Source organism: Heterocephalus glaber, unplaced genomic scaffold (genome assembly GCF_053883595.1).
Source record: "Heterocephalus glaber isolate CG9 unplaced genomic scaffold, H.glaber_assembly_v1.0 deba00000818, whole genome shotgun sequence".
Classification (NCBI taxonomy): Eukaryota; Metazoa; Chordata; class Mammalia; order Rodentia; family Bathyergidae; genus Heterocephalus; species Heterocephalus glaber.
The window spans coordinates 746,861-765,715 of NW_028258164.1; the positions used below are offsets into that span (position 1 = coordinate 746,861).

At 39.0% G+C, this 18,855-nt stretch overlaps 1 protein-coding gene across 5 annotated transcripts in view; it reads left to right on the top strand.

Annotated features, from left to right (window-relative positions):
- The window catches only part of Kcnq5 (potassium voltage-gated channel subfamily Q member 5), a 478,936-nt gene that overhangs the window by 445,647 nt on the left and 14,434 nt on the right, over positions 1-18,855 (top strand). For all 5 annotated transcript variants that reach the window (XM_004863988.3, XM_004863990.3, XM_004863991.3 and 2 more), the window contains one exon: positions 8,636-8,744. In XM_004863988.3, coding sequence (XP_004864045.1) covers positions 8,636-8,744 — 109 coding nt within the window. The remainder of the gene's footprint in view (positions 1-8,635; positions 8,745-18,855) is intronic.

The following is an 18,855-nucleotide window of genomic DNA, read 5'->3' on the forward strand; positions in this document are numbered from 1 at the left end:
CACTTGATTAATTTCCATGTTTTCTTCTTTATTTCTGCTAGTACCTGATGGCATTTCCTATCTGTGGTAAATAGAAGGTTAAAATGTAAATGTTAATGCAACCTTTATTCTTTCATTCCTTAGAGTGTGTTTGAAAAATCCTCATATTGAATAATTCATATAATCATAGAAAGAATAAAGTTATCTTTATTATATCCAATGTTATTACTACTTATCAGGAATCACTGACTTTATTAAAGGTGACAGAAACAGTTCAACCACTCTGAGAGAGGCCTTGGTTTCCTATATGCTGAAACAATGCCAGCACATAACAGTTATTTAGAAAATATTTAGTTTGAATCAATGAATAATGAATAAGCTATAAACAGGTAAATGATTTAATATTTAGTTATTTAAGAGCCAATTAATTGAATACCTCATTGATAAAAATTTCTTTGGAGTTGGAAAAATCCCACACACAAATAAGATATGTCATTGAGTCACACTTATATTATTTAAAGTGCTAAATCACTGAATGCTGACGTAGTCAATAAGTGGATATTGGAGTGATTTTAAGATGATAATGAAACTCATACTGCTTTAAGTTGCAATAATTTTTAAGAACACATTAAAAACATACTCTAGTGTTCCCATTTGAATAAAGATAATAAATATAATAACATGCAATTAAAAAGAAAACATTTTTGTATTCTTCTTTTTACCTTATTGTCACTTACTTAGCCATTATTATGTGTGATCAGCACTTCTAGCAGTAGAGACCGTATTAATTGTTTCTGAAAACTCTCTAGTGCTTTGTATCATCACTCAAATCAGAACAACTCCTTTTAATTATGTGTAAAGAACTAGTCCATGAAATTCTGCCAGGTTTTCTACTAGGCAGGAAGGTTAATTGATGATCTTTAATAGAGATTCTTAGAGAAATTCATATCATAATTAACATAATTTAAGATGCTAGGGTGCATGAATTATCCATAAATGGCATCTTTGCTCTTTAAGAGAAAATGCTCAAGAGCAGCAGTATTTTACCTAATAGATTCCCTCATCAGTGTGAATTAGCATTTCTGAATGTTGCTAATTAGCAAGCCTGAGAACTAACACAATGAAAATCAGCATCACCAATCAAGTCATTAATTCAATCAATCCCATAATGAAATATCACCTCTCTCCAATTAGAATGACTATTAGCAAAAAGACAAAAGATAACAAGTGTTGGTGAGAATGTGGAGAAAGGGGAACTCCTATACACTTTTGGTGGGAAGGCAAATTAACACTGCCACTATGGAAAACAACAGGAAGGGTCCTCAAAAGTTTAAAAATCGAACTATCTTTTGCTACAGCGATCCCACTACAATCAAGATGTAGAAAGATATCTGCACTCCTGCATTCATTACAGCACTATTCACAGTAGCCAAGATAAGAAATTGGCCTAAGTATCCACCCATGGAGGAGTGGATAAAAGATGTGGCCTCCATACACAAAAGAATACTTACTGTTCAGTCGTTGGCAACAATGTGGGTGAATCTGGAAGACATCATGTTAACTGAAGTAAGCCAGGCACAGAAAGATCTCACTCATGTGTGGAACATAAAAACAATGAACCAATAGAAATAAAGAATAGAATACTGTCAGAGACTGGATAAGGGAAAAAGAGATCTGAGGAGAGAGTCATCAAAGGATACATAATCCAGCTAACTGGGAGAACCAATTCAGCAGAACTATTTACAACAAGGTGATACAGTTAATGATTGTATATTGTACTCTTGAAAATGCAGAGATTGGATTGTAAGTATTCTCACTACAGATATGATAATATATTTATTAATTACCTAGAGTTAACCTTTCCTCAGTATATATACTGTATAACCCCTAGACCAGTGGTGGCAAACTTATGACACAGGTGTTATTTGCTTTTCTCTTAAGACAAAAGATGTTAAGGTATGAGGTGTTTTTGTCTAAACTAAAACTCAGTATTCAGGTTTAATTGCAGTGTTGGCATTTTGTGATAAATAAGTGGGTTTGGGGTTGCAGTTTGGGCACTCCATCTCTAAAAGTTTCACCATCGCTGCCCTAGACTTAACCATGCTTCAGTGTGTATAAACCCCAAAACATCATGTTGTACACAATAAATGCACACCGTATTAAAAATACATAAAATACACACCATTTTTAAAATCACATAAAATAAAATAACAACAAATAAAAAGACAAATAATATAAGCTCTTGATAACAGAATACAATGGCTATTTTCTCAACTCTTCCATTCTTTCCAGAAGCACCCATGTTCCATTTTTTTATTTCTTCTTACAGTCACATATCTCCATGCTTTTCCTCTATGTGTATACTTCTACTTCCTGATTAATCTATTTTTTTAATATTATACTTTTTTTTTTTTTGGTACCAGGGATCGAACTCGGGTCCTTGTGCTTGTGAGGCAGGCAGCGGAGCCACTGAGCCAAATCCTCCCTCATCCTCTTTGCAAGGGATAACACAAAATAAAATTAATTGCTAGCCTGCAGAATCCAATTCTAGTTTTCAAAACAGCACAAAAGCTACACGACGCTGACATTTGAACCATTTGTTCTAAGGATTCTGATGTTCTCTCCTTTTCTGGGTGCCTCTTGCTTTTGCTGGTATCCTACGCATATTATAACCTGACCTCTGCAGTGCAGCACCCCGAGATCACCAGCCACACAGAAAAGAAAGGAAGGGAGCTGGATGGGGTCACACAGACAACGCCTGTCTGGAGAAACACTGAAATCGCCTAGACTCTGGAAGCTCTTGGCAGTTTGCTGCAGCCGGGGCAGGATGGATAAATCATAGTAAGATGTGGCTGAGCACGGATTTTTGTGCTATCAGAATAAATTTCTCTCACATGGCAACCAGAGATATTTTAACTTTCAATCTGTGCTGAAAAACTAACTTTGACATTAAACATCAGCTGATGCAGAGCAAGAGGCTAGAAAAATCTAATAGGATTTGCCTCAGAGTGTTAGAACCACTGGCAATTTTTTTTCTCATTCTATGTAATTTAGTTAAAAATTCAGGGAGGAAGGATAGGGAGAGATTGGTCAATGGGAGCAATGTTGGAGTTACAGAGAGAAATCAGTTCTGGTATCCTGTGGCACAGTTCACACTAATACACCATATACCTCTAAAGTGTCAGAAGAGAGGATTTTGAAATGCACTTACTAAAAAAAAAAGATAAAAGTTTCAGGTGTGAGTATGCTAATTACCCCATCTACTTACAAATCAAAACACCACATTATACCTTACAAAAATGTTCAAATTTTACGTGGTCAATCAAAAAATAAAATTAATTTTAAAATAAATTTTTAAAAAGACTCAAAAACTCAATTGTCAGTTTCTACAATGAGTATATATTATACCGAGGGAACAATCGTGTTAAAATAAAATATTTTGGAAAGGAGAAACATCTAGCACAAAAGATGTGATGAGCTTGAGTATCTTCTACATTCCTTGTTAGTGCCTTGGGGACCCAGTCAGTGTCTTGGTAACTTACTGGCATCTACTGCAGAACAGCAGAGCAGGGCCTGGCCAAGGACAGAGGGAAAGGTCACCATGATTCTGTGTCAGGCCCCAAGCAGCGACTACACTCTGGCTGGATTAAGGGAATAGTCTTCGGACTAGCACATGTCTAAAAGGAAACTTCTAAAATTAGGATGCTATTTAAGATGTTGGAAAATGATAGTTGAGAGTGGGGACAATTGAAATACAACCAGCAGCAGAAAAAAAATAAATTATAATTTATGATGGAATTAATGATTTGGTTATCAGCACCACTAATAGTAGCCATTTTAAGGAGTGTTCCCATGGCGCCAGGAAATAAAATCATTGCATCCTTTGTCTAAATTGCTAACATAAAAATTTATTATGAACTTCTACCCCTCACACTCTTACTATAAGAAATATATCACAGTGCTGGTTGTTTTTAAGTTGTGGGATCCTGGAAGATTTTCTCTTCATTTTAATTTTTTTTTAATTTTTCAAATACTTTATGTCAAGAAGTATATATAAGTAGGGGCCCAGAGTACAGTAAAATGTATATTTAGCTTTCATGAGCTCTGGATTCAATCCCCAGGAACTCCTCCCAAAAAATATGCATTATTTTTAAGTTGAAAAAAATCCTTATATTCTTTAAGTAGTTTTAAAGAAATACTTAATTTATAATCTCATACCATAGTAAACTGATTTAATTCTATATATTCTAGCTATTTTTCTTTTCCCCATCATTGACACAGTGAAGAAGAGTATTTATTTAGTCCATGCTTTTATTTAATAGCATATTAAAAATGTTTTCATGTTTTTAGTATTCATAATTATCCTTTTTATAGCTATATAGTACACTTTTGTGGTCAAATACTATAATATAATCATTTATACTTTGGGACATTGAAATTTATATAACTATTTCTGTACAGTGGGCAATAATACAATAAATATTATTGCATTGAACTTTCTTTCTTGAATTATTTTGCAAAGAAAATTTCTCTGGAATAAAATTACAAAATTTCAGATCATAAATTTTTAAGTTTTTATTTATTACTATAAAAATGTGTTCCAATTTATATTGTCACAAGCTCTGTCAAAGTGTAACAAACTCATCTCGACTTTTTATTACTCACTATGATGCTTCTACAAATTACATAGATGTGGGCTGGGGATTTAGCTCAGTGGTGCCGACTCCTGCTTGCAAGTTCAAGGTCCTGAGTTCAATCCTCAGTACAAAAAAAACAAAAACAAATTACAGTTGTAAGTCTATACTTTTCACCTATAGGTTTTTATCACTAGTAATATTGAATACTGATCTCTTTCAGAAGAATACCGTTTCTTTCTTTGCCATCCTGGGATCAAACCCAGCAGGGGCTAGGCAAGCGTTGCACCACTGAGCTAGCACCCCAGCCCCAGTAGTTTCTCTTGACTGACTTACTTGTGCATTTATACCTTGGATCACAAGTCGTTTAAATAAGCACCTTATCATTATAAAATTAAGCCTCTGGAGACCTTTTTAAACATCGTGATGTTTGAGTTCCAGCCTTCGTTTCTTATGTATGCCCTGAGGGTATTCTGGGATGCTGGCATTTTCTAACAGTCCCCATGTCATTCCAACATGCAACCGAGTTAAAACACACTGCTAGTGGTTCAAGAGGTGCCAAAAAAGCCCGGCACAGTGGCACATGTCTGTAGACTCAGTGACTTGCAAGGCTAAGGTGAGAGGATTTCTTGAATTGAGTTGGGGCCCCCATTTCCAAACTAGAGGGAGGAGAGAGAGAGAGAGAGAGAGAGAGAGAGAGAGAGATCAAAAGGAATCTGATCCTTAACAGGAGATGTCTACAAGAAATAGAAACTACTTATCTTCCATAAATACCTACATTGTAATGACAAATTTTATAAGAGAAACAAAAAAAAATGATCTTTGGACATAGAAATTTCTCAAATATTTTCTTTACCATCTTTTCCCTTTACCACCTAAGCGCCAAGCAGTTCTTTTCAAACAGCATGAAAAGTAGCAATTTTATTGAGTGGCTTTCCAAATTTTATTTTAGATTTTCCAAAATTTAGGAAAATAACATATTTGGAAGCAAATCAAGAACACTACTAATTAACAGGAAATGGGACTCAGGGGGTGAGCTCAGTGGATGAGTGCTTTCCTAGCATGCCGGGGTCCTGGGTTCCAGCTCTAACACCACACACACAACAGGACTGTTGAATGTAGGCCTAGAACAAGCAAGTTAAAAGTGCTATTAAAAAAACTGCCCAATAAGATGTGTTGGAATATAACATAATTGGTGTGTGTTTCTTCTGTCCAGCCCTGTTCCCAAACGGAATGGACAGACTGACTCTTTTGAGGGCACGGGTTCTGGCTGAGGGAGTACAGCATTAAGCTGGGAAGTAACTGCCTTGTGGCCCTTTGGGATCTCCCCAGTTCCACTTGCAGTCAGTTGTGGATGTTAGCTTCATTGTCTTCACTTTGGTGCTATTGTGACAGTACACACCTGCTGCAAAAATAGTTTTACATTAACATCAAAATCAAGAACCCTGCATTTTATGCTGTTCAACTGCTCAATCTTTATCATCATACTATAGTTGGTTACACTGTGTTTTCAAACAGAGACATCAGTATTAACACTGCAGGATCTGCCTTCCAGGTACCCCGTTGGAGCGCCCCTGATTTTTGAGGTATAAGATGGGACTATCAGAAGTACCTCTTACTATTTCAGATGTGGTAAAGCAGTAATATGCCTCCACTGTGAGGACAGCATGAGCTGTTCTGGGGAATCCTGATAAAATGTGTACTGTATTCAATATTTCTTTGGGGGACCTGATGTCTGGGAATCTCAGAACTCCATAATGGCAGGTGGTGGCTGTGGCTCTGACAGCCACCCAGCCTGTATGTGAGCCCTCCTCTGCCTATCTTCCTCTTGGCCCCCTCACATGCTGTCCTGGAAGTTCGGGATACAAGTGTTTCCGGGGATCCGGTGGGGCGTGGATGGATCTGCACATGGCTTTGGTGACCACACTGCCCCACAGTGGAGCATCTGTCAGTGCTGTGAGACACTTACTGGGGTGCACACAGCCCTGTGAAGGAAAATGAAATGCAGGTGACAGGAAGCCAGGTGCCAGCAAGAGACAAGAAGGACAAATCCAGAAGGGGTCAGAGGTGAAATTTAAGATCAAGCTGCTCCAGAACCCAACTACATGGGTTTAAATTCTGGTTCTGTCACTTCCTCTCCATGTCTCCTTGGCCAGCTTCTTAGCCTTCTGTGTCTCGCTTCCACAGTCTGTAAAACAGGGTATAATAATAGCACATAACTCAGGGGGGTTTTCTAGCAATTAATTAAAGTTCTTGGCACATAATTAGAGTTCTCTAAAAAGTCCCCATTACTATTACTGTCCTGGAGTGAAGAATTGGAAATCATAAAGAAGTTTCCCCAAATGTGTTAGTTTCCTAGGTTACCACAAATAGGGTGACTTACAGGAATGGAAATACATTGTCCCAGAGCTCAGGAGTCCAGAAGTCCAAAATCAAGGTAGTCTCAGGGTTGGTTCCTTCTGGTGACTCTGGAAGAGAAACCATCCTTAGCTTCTTGGGGTGTCAGCAATCCTGGGGGTCCCTTGGCTTGTAAATATGTCACTCCATTCCTTGCATCCATATCCCTTGGTCTGACTCTACTTTTCTGTGTCTTATAAAGACAATTTCATTGTATTTAGGGTCCATGCTATCATACTGGTGATTAACTTTCAACATATGAATTCAGTGAGATAAATTCAGATAATCATTCAATTCCTATCATTATTGTGAGCTGGTAGTTCTATCTCTCCCCCTTTCTAGGCTTGAGGGCAAGAAGGACAAAGGGACCATAATGAAGAATTGAGAAAACTCATCTTTATATCCTGTCATCTCTTACTCCCACCATCACCTCGACTCCAGCAGAGTAAATGTTACGGGAATTAAATAGCACACCACCTGCATTCTAAATACAAGTTCTGTCTCAATGGACAAATCTCCAATAACATTTTGGACTTTGAATCCAATATGGACAGCATAGCAAGGTCTCTCCCTTTCATGGCTTGGCGAATGGATACTGTATGGAGCAGAGCACACACAAAGTGGCACTAGTCCTTTTGCATATGTCACCATGTAGCCCATCTCTCTTGAGTGCAATTTTATTACTTTATTTACTTTGCATTACAAGGTTAATACATGTTCATTGCAGAAATGCTATGAACTATAGCCAAATGAAAAAAATTAAATCATTCTTAATTGCAGATAGACATATAGATTTTAACACTCTACTGTGACATGTTCCCAGACGTTAGTCTTTGATACCATTTTTAACAACCTTCTAACGGTCCATTATATAACCCTCCCAATAATCACTTACTCCAGCCCCCTTTACAGGAATTTTAACTTGTTTTTCACATTTTGTTGCTGAAAAAAATGCAAAGATAGGCATGTATTCTGTATTAATTTTATAAATTCTTAATATGTGGTATTTATTGTAACCCTGTCCCTTCTCCAAATGTTACAATGAACCTAGAAGTACCTTAGCTTGGTTTCTGAGGAACTGATTTTCTTATCCAGTCTGAAAATCTACTCTCAGCTTGGTTAGATTATCTTAAGCAAGTTCTCTCCTGGGCCACCGCCACCTGTGTCCCTTAACTAGTAAGTAGGCTGCATTCTTGAGTCTGGCTGCTTGGCTTATTTGTTCAGGGCTTAGGGCTAATGAGGTCAGTGTCATGGGACTTGAGCTCTCTATGCACAGACCAGTTAAGTAAGTGTCCAAAGAGTGTTTCCCTGACTCCAGACATCTGCTATTGAAGGCTGGCTATTAATTTCCAAAGAAATGGGCAAGAGAATATGGACAGATCAACACAAATCTCTCACCACTATCTTCCCCATGGAAAACAGCTCAAAGAAGAATTTAAGTCAGTCACATAAAACTGGTGAGGTTAGAGAAAGGAGAAGAATAATATTGGGGAAATAATTGGTTAACTTTGTGTGTGCCTTGCTGAGGAGCTCAGTCTACGAATGCCCACTGTCCCTGTGTGACTCAAATTTGGCAGAAGGTTTGAATTGCTCTTGCTGGTGCTAATGGGTGTTTGCCCTTGCAGCTGACACAGCGCTTGGCACTGATGACGTGTATGATGAGAAAGGATGCCAGTGTGATGTATCTGTAGAAGACCTCACCCCACCACTTAAAACTGTCATCCGAGCCATCAGGTTAGTGCAAATCTTGAACAAAATTAGTAAGAGATGCACCTCGGATTATTCAGACTACTGTGTTACCAAATTCTTTTTATAGCAGGTGAATCTTCTGGAATAATCCTTTTCCTGTTCCTATTCATCGACATGCCTATAAAATGATAAAATGATTTGTCTTAATGCCACACTCTACTGTATTCAGCACAGAATCTCTTCTAAAGGATTTGAAAAGTCATGCCATACTGGAGAGATTACATGAGAATTGGTATGCTGTGTGTGTTTGTTGCTGTAAGGACATTTAGTTTATTGATGCAATGAGACTTTTTACATTAATTTTATGATGATGCTTTAATATATATTCTGTAATTTTTATTAAAGAAAAAAACTCTCAGGGTTAATTTCAAACAGGCGAAGCACTCTGCACTGACTTGGTCCTTCTGAAGTGTAATTATTAATGGTTGATCGTACTATGTTTCCTCAGTTGATGGCAGAGACCTAAGAGAATACCCAAAGACACTTAAATTCATATTTCCAGCACTCTCTCCTCAACTCACAAAAAGAAAGTCAGGATTTGGCATGATCAACCCACCCACTTTAATCTCTTTGGGAAACTTTGCATCTGTTAGCGAATGTGAAGTGATTTTATTGCAAAATTTTTTTTAAAATTCATCTGATCTTTTTTTAACACTTTCTGCCTCTTACCAAAAAAAAAAACAGAGAAAAGCTTAAAATATCCAAACTAACTTAACTATTCAGATGCTTAATCTAACTTTAAATGCCAGTGTGATTGATTATTTACTCCTTTTAGTCTGTCTTTTGGCATCATGTTAGACATGGCATTACTCCATGATTGGGAGTCACTAGGGAAGCAAAAATGAGTTAAAAGACTTAGATAAATGGAGTGGGGGATGGTATAGTGAAAATATGTTTACTCAAGAATGTACTTGATCTGTAGAAATAACCTAAGAAGAAGTTAGCTAAATCCTAGTTCCTCCCCAGTGGAACATCAAATAACAAACCTTCCAGGAGGGAAGACCATACTTTCTTCTTGGCCTGTGCATGCTCAGATTATGCCTCTTCTCTCATGATAATTGTTAACAATACTCACTGCTTTTCACAAGTATCCCAGTTTGAACAACCAATTGTGTGGTCATCCTGCCTCTGAGGAACCTAGAAGCCAAGGTGACACTTCAGCCCAGAAACCCAGAAAGTGTAGTGAAATGATGTCTGAAGCTTTCTGTGAAAGGGATGGGAAGGATCTAGATGTGCAGTATCCAAAACAGTAGCCATTGATCACCTGAGGCTATTTAAATTTGAATTAATTAACTGGAATCCAATTTAAAATTCAGTTATCCATCACATGATCCACATTTCAAATGATCAATAGCCAGCAGTAGCCAGTGATTTCCTACTGGACAAAGAAAAAGGAACATTTATGCCAATGCAGAAAGTGATAGTGAATATTTCTATTCTAGAAGTCACCTTGAGATTATTTGCATACATTGATTATATCCATCAAAGACCCTAAAGTGAAAGTAGGGCAATTCAGCCTGCAAATTAATCTGACTTGCAACAAATATGGAAAAATCTTATCAAGAGGAAGCAGATTACGTTTCCTAAAAGTCATATTTAACTCAGTTTGTGTCATTTCCCAAGACTCTGAAGCTTTCTGCTTTTGCTTCACAACCTATAAAAAGTATTGTAAGTTGCAAGAAAGAAAATGGAATGGGTTTATTCTGCTAGCTAAGCACTTTAGCAATAGTTTAAGATTTACTTTGCACTATGTTCTTGAAACCTGACTGATTTTTGTAAAGTCCTCTGCAGTTCCCTTGCTTTTCAGAATTTCTTCTTTGTCCTTATTTTTAACTGAACTTTATTACTTGCCTCTCTACCCTTTTTGTAGATTTCCAAAGCTTTCTGTGCACTACTTTGTGACACTTCCAAGGGATAATTTTTCTCCCTGTATCCTGATTCTGCTTAGTGGGTCGGTTTTTTTTAACCACTTCCAATTTCCATTTAAAATTATTGAATTCTATAAAATCATGATAGCTACACCAAATAGTTTAATAACTTAATTGGAAGTCTTTCACTCCTAGTAATTCTTAATTTCTAAAGATACATGATTAAAATATCAACTAATACAATTAGCAGTACTGAAAATTTGAGGCATAGGTCCCTAAATCTTAAGAAGTGTTGTGATTATATAAATAAATTCAACATCAGTTGGCTAAAAGGTTTTTTGCAAAATATGCTCACCTCTTGTAATTCACCTGAGTTATTTTGTACGTATATTACTGATTTCCAGTGTGAACCATCTATTTTTTACCTCTGAGAAAGCAACTTGTTTTGACATATTCCTAGTTATTTGAGGGGTGTTAGAATCTTTAAGATAAATATTTGACTATGTCTATTTGTCTACAACTTGTATCCCTGTAGCTCTTACAATAATAACTTCTTCTAAGAGCCAAAATAATATTAAAATGTACAACAGAAAATATGTATTTCATTGCAAGGATGACAGCATGGAAAATAATATTACTCTCACAAAGAGTAAACTAAGAATTCTCATTTTCAGTTATTAATATTTATTAAGCATCTGCCATTTTCTGTTTACTTTTGAGAGTGAAAATTTTCAGGCAATGAGATAACTAAGACCGCTCTGAATTTGCCTGGCATTAATTACCCAAATGCACTTTCAGACTTTTTCCTTAATTAATGATGTCATTTTTAAAAGTACATAGTGAACAATGGCTATTCTTAGACTATTTCTAAAATATGTCTTTCACTCAGAGGAAAACTTAGTTTTGAATATTTTCTCTAGGATTATCACAGATTCTTCACAAATTATCATTTCATGGAAATGCACCAATTTTCTGGAAATATGTTTTCAAACTCACCTTTGGGAGTGGAGAGTGTTCTTTTTTTTTTCTTTTTGGTACTGGGGATCGAACTCAGGACCTTATGCTTGGGAGGCAGGCAGTGGAACCACTGAGCTAAATCCCCAGCCCCTAATGTTCTTATTTTTAATAAAGGCTCTATATCTTGTTAATGATTTAATTCAAACAATTTTAATTTTGTCTTCCTCTATCACGGAAATTAGTTTTTAAATAGAAAGATAAATTGACAGGGAAGTAGAAAATCAATAAACAAGAGTATTCTACATGCTCACTTTTCCTTGCCTCATGGTTGGAGACCAGTTTTCCTATCACTGAGAAACACAGCCCATAAATTACCTAGCTAAGTTCTTTCAAAATATGGAACTTCTGGTGATTTGGGAATTTCTGAATTCTACAAAGTGGAGTGACTCTTAACCTTTCATGCTAGTACTTAGCAGTATAGTCACTATATGAATCTTGGAAAGTTTTTCACGTAAAAATTAATATATGCTTTTAAAAAAATTTTTAATTAATATATGCTTTCTTAGTTTCAAATAATGATTATCTGAAAGTCATAGCCGATGCAGCTATTTATGAAAGAGTACCAGAAAAAAAAACTTCCTAAAATACAAATGCTCTTCCTAATTTCTCCTCAGAGGTGAATGTATCACTCAAAAAATATGCATTGAGCTTCTATTCTGCACTAGGCACAGAGTCAGAAATTAACAAGAGGAGGAGCTCTGCTGAGAGTCAGGAGGGACTCCCAGAAAAGTCGAGTGTTGTGATGCAGAGAAGGGGGCGGCCGTGATGACAGGAATCCAGACTGATCTGGGGAAACACAGTTGAGCACTTACTTGGGAGCAGGAGATGGCACTTGTATGGGCTTTCTGGAGGAAGAGAATAAGAGACCTGAAGAAGGACTAAGCAGAGGAAACTGCAATTGTAAACAGCATAAGGGAAGGTGTCCTTACGAACTCTGTGAGGACCAGGAGAGTAGAGGAAAAGCTGAGGGGAGGAGTGGCACCATTGTCATAGGCAGGAATCCATGGAGGCTTTAAGTAACAGAAGTGAATTTGTCTGCTTGGTGTTCTATTCTAAAGCTTAGATGGATGACTCTGATGACAGAATAAGGAATGCACTGGACAGAGAGGACAAGGTTATAGTATCTGGCTCGTTATGATGGAGAATGGTGAAGGATGCATTTGAGAGCACTTTGGAAATCAAGAGCTATAGGATTTGTATATTGACTGGATGGATAGGATGGAATCAATGAGCAGGAGGAACCATGGATGGTCCTCTGGATGCCTGGTCAGACAGAGGCTGGCCTGAGGGAGATGGTGCATCACTGTAAATATTGAATTCAGAGGTCCCAAGGTGCTCAGCAAGCAGGTTCTGAAGCCCAGGAGATACATGTGGAATGAGACAAACTTGGTAGCCATCAGCACGATGTACATGGTTTATAAAAGTCTCTCCTAAGGAAGTAAAAAGAGAAGACAGTCTACACAGAACTCTATGGCTCACAAATACATGAGGAGCAGCAAGAAAAAACAGGCTGTAAAGGAAGCAACTCAAAGCCAGCAGATAGATGGGAACTGGGACAATGTAGCCAGATAGGAGCCAAGAGAGAAGCACATGTCAAGCCAGAGACAGAGGGTAACTGAGTTAAATGTTGCTAAGAGGTCACGGAAGTAAAGAGTAAGGCTGTCCTTCGAAAGTGCCAAAAAGGAGGGAAAGATAAACAAAACACTTTTTTAAATTATCAGGATCTATCAGGATCTTTCACTCTAACATGAACCCAGATGAAGTGTCAAGAATTTCTTTATCTGAGCAAGATATGGTGGTGCACGCTTGTAATCCCAGCCTTCAGGAGGCTGAGGCAGGAGGATCACTGCAAGTCTGAGCTAGTTTGGGCTACATAGTGAGTTCAAGAACCACATAATGAGACCCTCACTCAAAACAACAAACAAAGAAAGAATTTCCTTTCAACTAGAAAAGACTCGACTCTTTTAAAATAGCTCAGAGCTGATCAGTGAGCCAGAACCCCTGCTGACCTCTCAGGTCTGCCAAGGCAGCTCCTCTGACTGAGAGGTTGAGTTCCCCAGCACCCCTGCCCTGTGTTCCCCCTGAACAGCATGTATGAGACTCTTCTCCACCCTTCCCTAAAATGCAGTCTGCACTCTGAATCCTCCTCCAATCTCACTCCATACTTCAAACAAGAAGGCTCCACAAATAGAAATGAGGCACATGTTTGCCATTGTGGGTTTTTGTTAAATTTACAAGCTGTTTAATCATCCCTGGTTCTTAATTTTGCTGGTGGCATCTCTGCTACTTTAGCAGAGGTGATGAATCTTGGTTTTCGAGTCACTATTAAGACATCCTTGACAGCTGAGACTATGACATGATATAGTAAAGGACACTGCCAGAAGGACATTTTATGGATAATTTGTACACATTTTTAAAACCAGCTAATATATTCCCTAGTATATTCATTTTGTTTTTGTTCTGAAGATAATTACTTGTGCCACATTTTTCTCTGAGGCTGCATTAAAATATTGTTTTCACTGAAGACCCACTTGGTAGGTCGTACACTCTTTTTGTTGTTTTGTTTTTTGTTTTTTGGTACCAGAGATCAAACTCAGGTCCTTGTGCTTTCGAGGCAGGCCCTGGAACCACTGAGCTAAATCCCCGGCAAGATCCACTTGGTAGCATCTGAGATTTTTAACCTTTTATTTGCCTACAACTTAAACTGTATCTCCCATTCATTGCCATGACTAAAAAATATTTAAGTGCAACCAACATGTATGGTCATTTCACACTTTAAAGTTTATGCGAAATGTTATACTTACTAATAAAACAAAATTTACCGATTTAGTTACCATGTCAATGCTTGCAAAATCCTCAAAGGAAATTCAACCATTTACAGACTTTCTTGATCCAGAAGTGTGTGCTTGGGTTTAACTACTGTTACCCTTTTAAAAGAAAATCCAACAAAATCTGTAGGAGAGCCTACTAGAGCCTGCAAACAAAAGCGAGCACTAGAAGAATAGTTCTATTCTCATTGGTAGAATGACTAGGGCCGCAAGATTTGTCCCAGTGCCTTAAGTCAGCCAGTGAAGCACCTGATCATCCCTACAGCCAGGCTGTCAGATAGGGAATAGGGTCAGGATGTCACATGTGAGATTAAGTTACTATCTCTGTTAAGAGCTAAATGCAAGAAAATGAGATTTGTCTGTGCATCCAGTAGCTTTGGGGGTTCTTAGTCCTTTACTGGAAGCCCCAAAATGAAAGAAGAGAGATGTCTTAGTTATACAGGTATAATTCTGCAACTTCTTTTACAGAGTTTTTAGAGTCTAAATACTTGAGGCACAAATGCAAACCTGGAATTATGTTTTTATTTAACAGAAAGTTAACACTAATAAATACTCTAAACAAGTTATTCACGTGCCTTCAGTGGAGACCCAAATTGTCAAGTTCTGTAGCCTTCATTGTCTACTGGATCCACTCCAAATCAACACTATCCCTTGGCCAATCTCTAAAACTCAAGGAAAGGCTTTCTTTGAGGAGATTCATTGACTGTTCAATAATGTGCCCTAGGGCCCTGGATTTTGAGGAAGTTAGATTTCTTGAGAAGAATCAAAAATCAGAAGACAGAGTTTTCCAAACTGGAAAGAAGAAGAAATGGAATGCACATCAGTAGAGTAAATGAACCCAGCTGCCAACAATAAAGCAAAGAGAGGGTCTTGGAGAAGATGACACATCCACCCCAAAAACATATGATCTGTCAGCATAAGGGCATTTCAGTGGCCTAGAGAAACAGCAATATCCCCAGACGTAAGGGTGCAGAGCTGGGAAAAGGCTGTCATCTCCTGCAGAAACTGTTTCCTGTCTCCTCCACTAGTCCAGGTGGAGCACTTCTTATCTTCATTCTCATGGTAACCTGTGCTTCCCACTGCCCAGCACTTTACAAAGTATCCAGCACACTACACTGCAAGTGGCCCAGCAACAGCATTTATTTCTTTACCATAGCATCCCTGCCATCTAGAAGACATTGGCACAGAGCAGGCAATCAAGGATAGCTTGATGGATAGATGAATAAGTGAATTTTCAAGTCTCATTCATCAGGCACGTTGTTGGCATCACTTAGGGAAACAGCCAAATGGAGCTCATCTAGAGAGCTGCAGGCTCTGGCTAAGGAGGCTGTTGGATACCATCAAGCAACTGGGGCCTTGCATCATACATGTGGAAAGGAGGAGACCAGAGACCAAGCAATCACTGTCACCATGTAGGCAGCTTCTCCAATTCTGCAGGCTCCCCCAGCACAGCCCAAGCATCCGCATCACAGCCCAGTACAGTGCCCAGCATGGGAGGACAGGTGCTCAGTGTATATTTATTATGAAAAGAATGAATGAGTAAGAAGCCAATTTAGTACTGCCGTTCCCTTCCAAGCTAATCTTTCATAACTACTGCTTGCATGAAACTTCGGAGGCCACTCAGGGAAGGGAAGGCTGGAAGCGCTGGGTTCTGAATGGAGCCTGGCACCCAACCACGTTAAGGCCCTGGCCCGTTGGTGTGCTATGCAGGAATGAGAGAGTTTATGCAAACTTGCATACCTCATGGTCGCTTCTTTGCATAGGGACAGGTAATTTGCCACTGTTCCAACCCCACTGCCACTGGAGCAGCTCTCAAGCTTGGCTGAATGTTAGAGAGTGTTGGAGAGTTTTCTGAAATCTCCAGCCCACATCCTGGACCCTGACAGAAGAGTTTCTGGGGGCGGGACCCCAGCTCCCTGGGTGACTCCGGGAGCAGCAAGGGAAGCGATGCAGGCCTGGGCGCCTCTCCAGCTGCCTCCCTATCTTGGGCCATCTGTTCCGTGCAGCAGTCGCAGCCCTTTCTGTTTTCTCTTCCTCCTTATCTCTGAATATTCATCCACAGGGCTTCCACCCGATTTAGAGGGCTGGACGAGATGCTGTGAGATTTCATAACTCGTGGCAGCACAACAAACTCACCTACCTTTCCTTGGAAGGGCACATGTGTCTGTGTATATATATAGACGTTTTTGGCTCAGAGTTTAACTTGGCTTTAATTATTGTTTTGTGCTCAGAAAATTGCAGATTTTCTTCAGTTTGTGCAAGAGGTGACAGTTTGGGTTTGTGGTGAATCTTTTCTACCCTCTAGTGGTGCAATGGGGCCAGTGCAGCCTTGCTGGGTACAGACTCCCTGGTCCCCCTGTTTCTGAGGTCCAGAGGAGCAGGGCTCAGGAATCTTAGGCTCTTCGCTGCTCTATTTACTGCTGTGCCTGGCATGACGCAATTTACTCTTGTGAGGAAAAAAAGCCATCAAATGTGTAACTTACTCCCTGGCCTTTTGCTGGCCCTCCAACAAGCTATCTGAAAAGTCCGGAACAGGCTGCTCACTTCACAAGGTTTTACTGATCATCTACTGTGTACCAGGCACACATGACTGAAAAGAGCCCTGGCACATCAAAGTGTCTCAATAGCAAGACAGTCGAGAACATTATAGGAGCTCAACATTGGAGCCAAACTGGTTCATTTCCTAAGGCCATACTTACTAGCTGTTTACCATCAAGCAAATTACTTCACCTCTCTGTTCTCAATTTCCTTATCTGCAAAATATAGATAGAAATAATACCTTTCTCATAGGATTATTTTAGAATACTGACCAGCCTGGTGATCATCTTAATCATTAAATATATTTTAAAGGTTCTAGTATTACCATAGAATTGTTTGCTCTAACACTCCTGGCTAACACAAATCACGTTCAGCTTCTTTTGTAAGTATGTAAGAGATCACTAAAGGTCTTCTGGGCTGAGCATGATGGCCCAACACTTGGGAGGCTGAGGCAGGAAGATTACCAAGAGTTCAAGGCCACCCTGGGCTCCATAGTGAATTCAAAGCCAGCCTGAACTACACAACGAGACCCTGTCTCGAAAAGGCAAAAAACAAAAAATAAAATCTAAGATCTTCTGCTTTCCCAGCCCATTTCATGGGTTTTCATTTATTTCTGGCTCCATAGAAATTCTTCATAGTTCTTATCTAGACCAGGAATTGACAAATTATAGTGAAAGACAAAAATCTAACGCAAGTCTTATATTTGTAGTTAAAGTCTTATTGAAACATATCTACAATCACGGATTTCTTGTACCATGTCTGCTGTCACACTACAATAGCAGAGTTAAAGCATTTCAACATAAATCATACAACCTGCAAAGTATAAAATATTCCCCACTGGACCATTACAAAAAAGCTCTCTGCCCTTTGTCTAGATTTTGAATCACTCGGGACTTAGGTCTAGGTATATTGGAAGAGAATGGCTGGGCTAGCCTGAGACCCAAAATCACCTTTCCCTGTTCTCCCCGCGGACCACGACACCGCTAGCTTCAGCTCCCCCCTCCTATGCTTCTTATACTTTTAAAAAGCCTTAGTACCTCAAAAGCAATGTCTCAGACAGGGAAACAAAATGAAGACTCAAAAGACCCTTTGAATTCAGATAGCTATTTTTACACATTTGCTGCAATTTCCAACACCTTTGTATTTTTCGTATTTTTCCCAATTTCTAGAATTACAGCATTGAACTCGGGGTTTCATTTCATCCCTAAATTTAAAAAAAAAAAAAAAAAAAAAAAAGGCTTTCTCTCCCTTTCTCTTCTCATGGACTAATAATGTAACTTTTTTCATGGTACCAGATAAGAAATAAACATAAGGCAAAACTGACAGACATCAATCAGTAAGATGGGTTTCATCTCCTATGACTGGGGAGAAGTGAGCAAATAGCCCCAGGATTTCATGATGAAAAGGGAGATTACAATTGTTGAGGGGGTGGAGAACCCACCTAGCTATTGGGTGATTCTCAGGGAGACCCCTGGGGAGAAGGCAGGTGGTCAAGTGGAAGGGCAGGACGGACGGACTGTATTCCCAGCAAGGGGTCCATGTGGGAAATGGCACTGGAGAGGACTGGAATGAGTCCTGTAGCTGAGAGTCACTTGTGTGAGCATGTCAGAGAAGGCGGGCTGGACACTCCCCCTCATGCTTACAAAGCTGTCTGCCCAGAGCTCACCTGCAATGTAGCTCAGCGGGACAGCAAAACCAAGAGCCTTGGCCACAGCAGTGACTTGCCCCTTATTAGCTGTTTGCTCTTGGGACACGCTACTGAGCCTCCTGAGTTTTCACTCAACACGGACATAAACATAGGAAATTCTTAGAGCTTTAAATTGACTTAATGCAGATAAGGTGCTT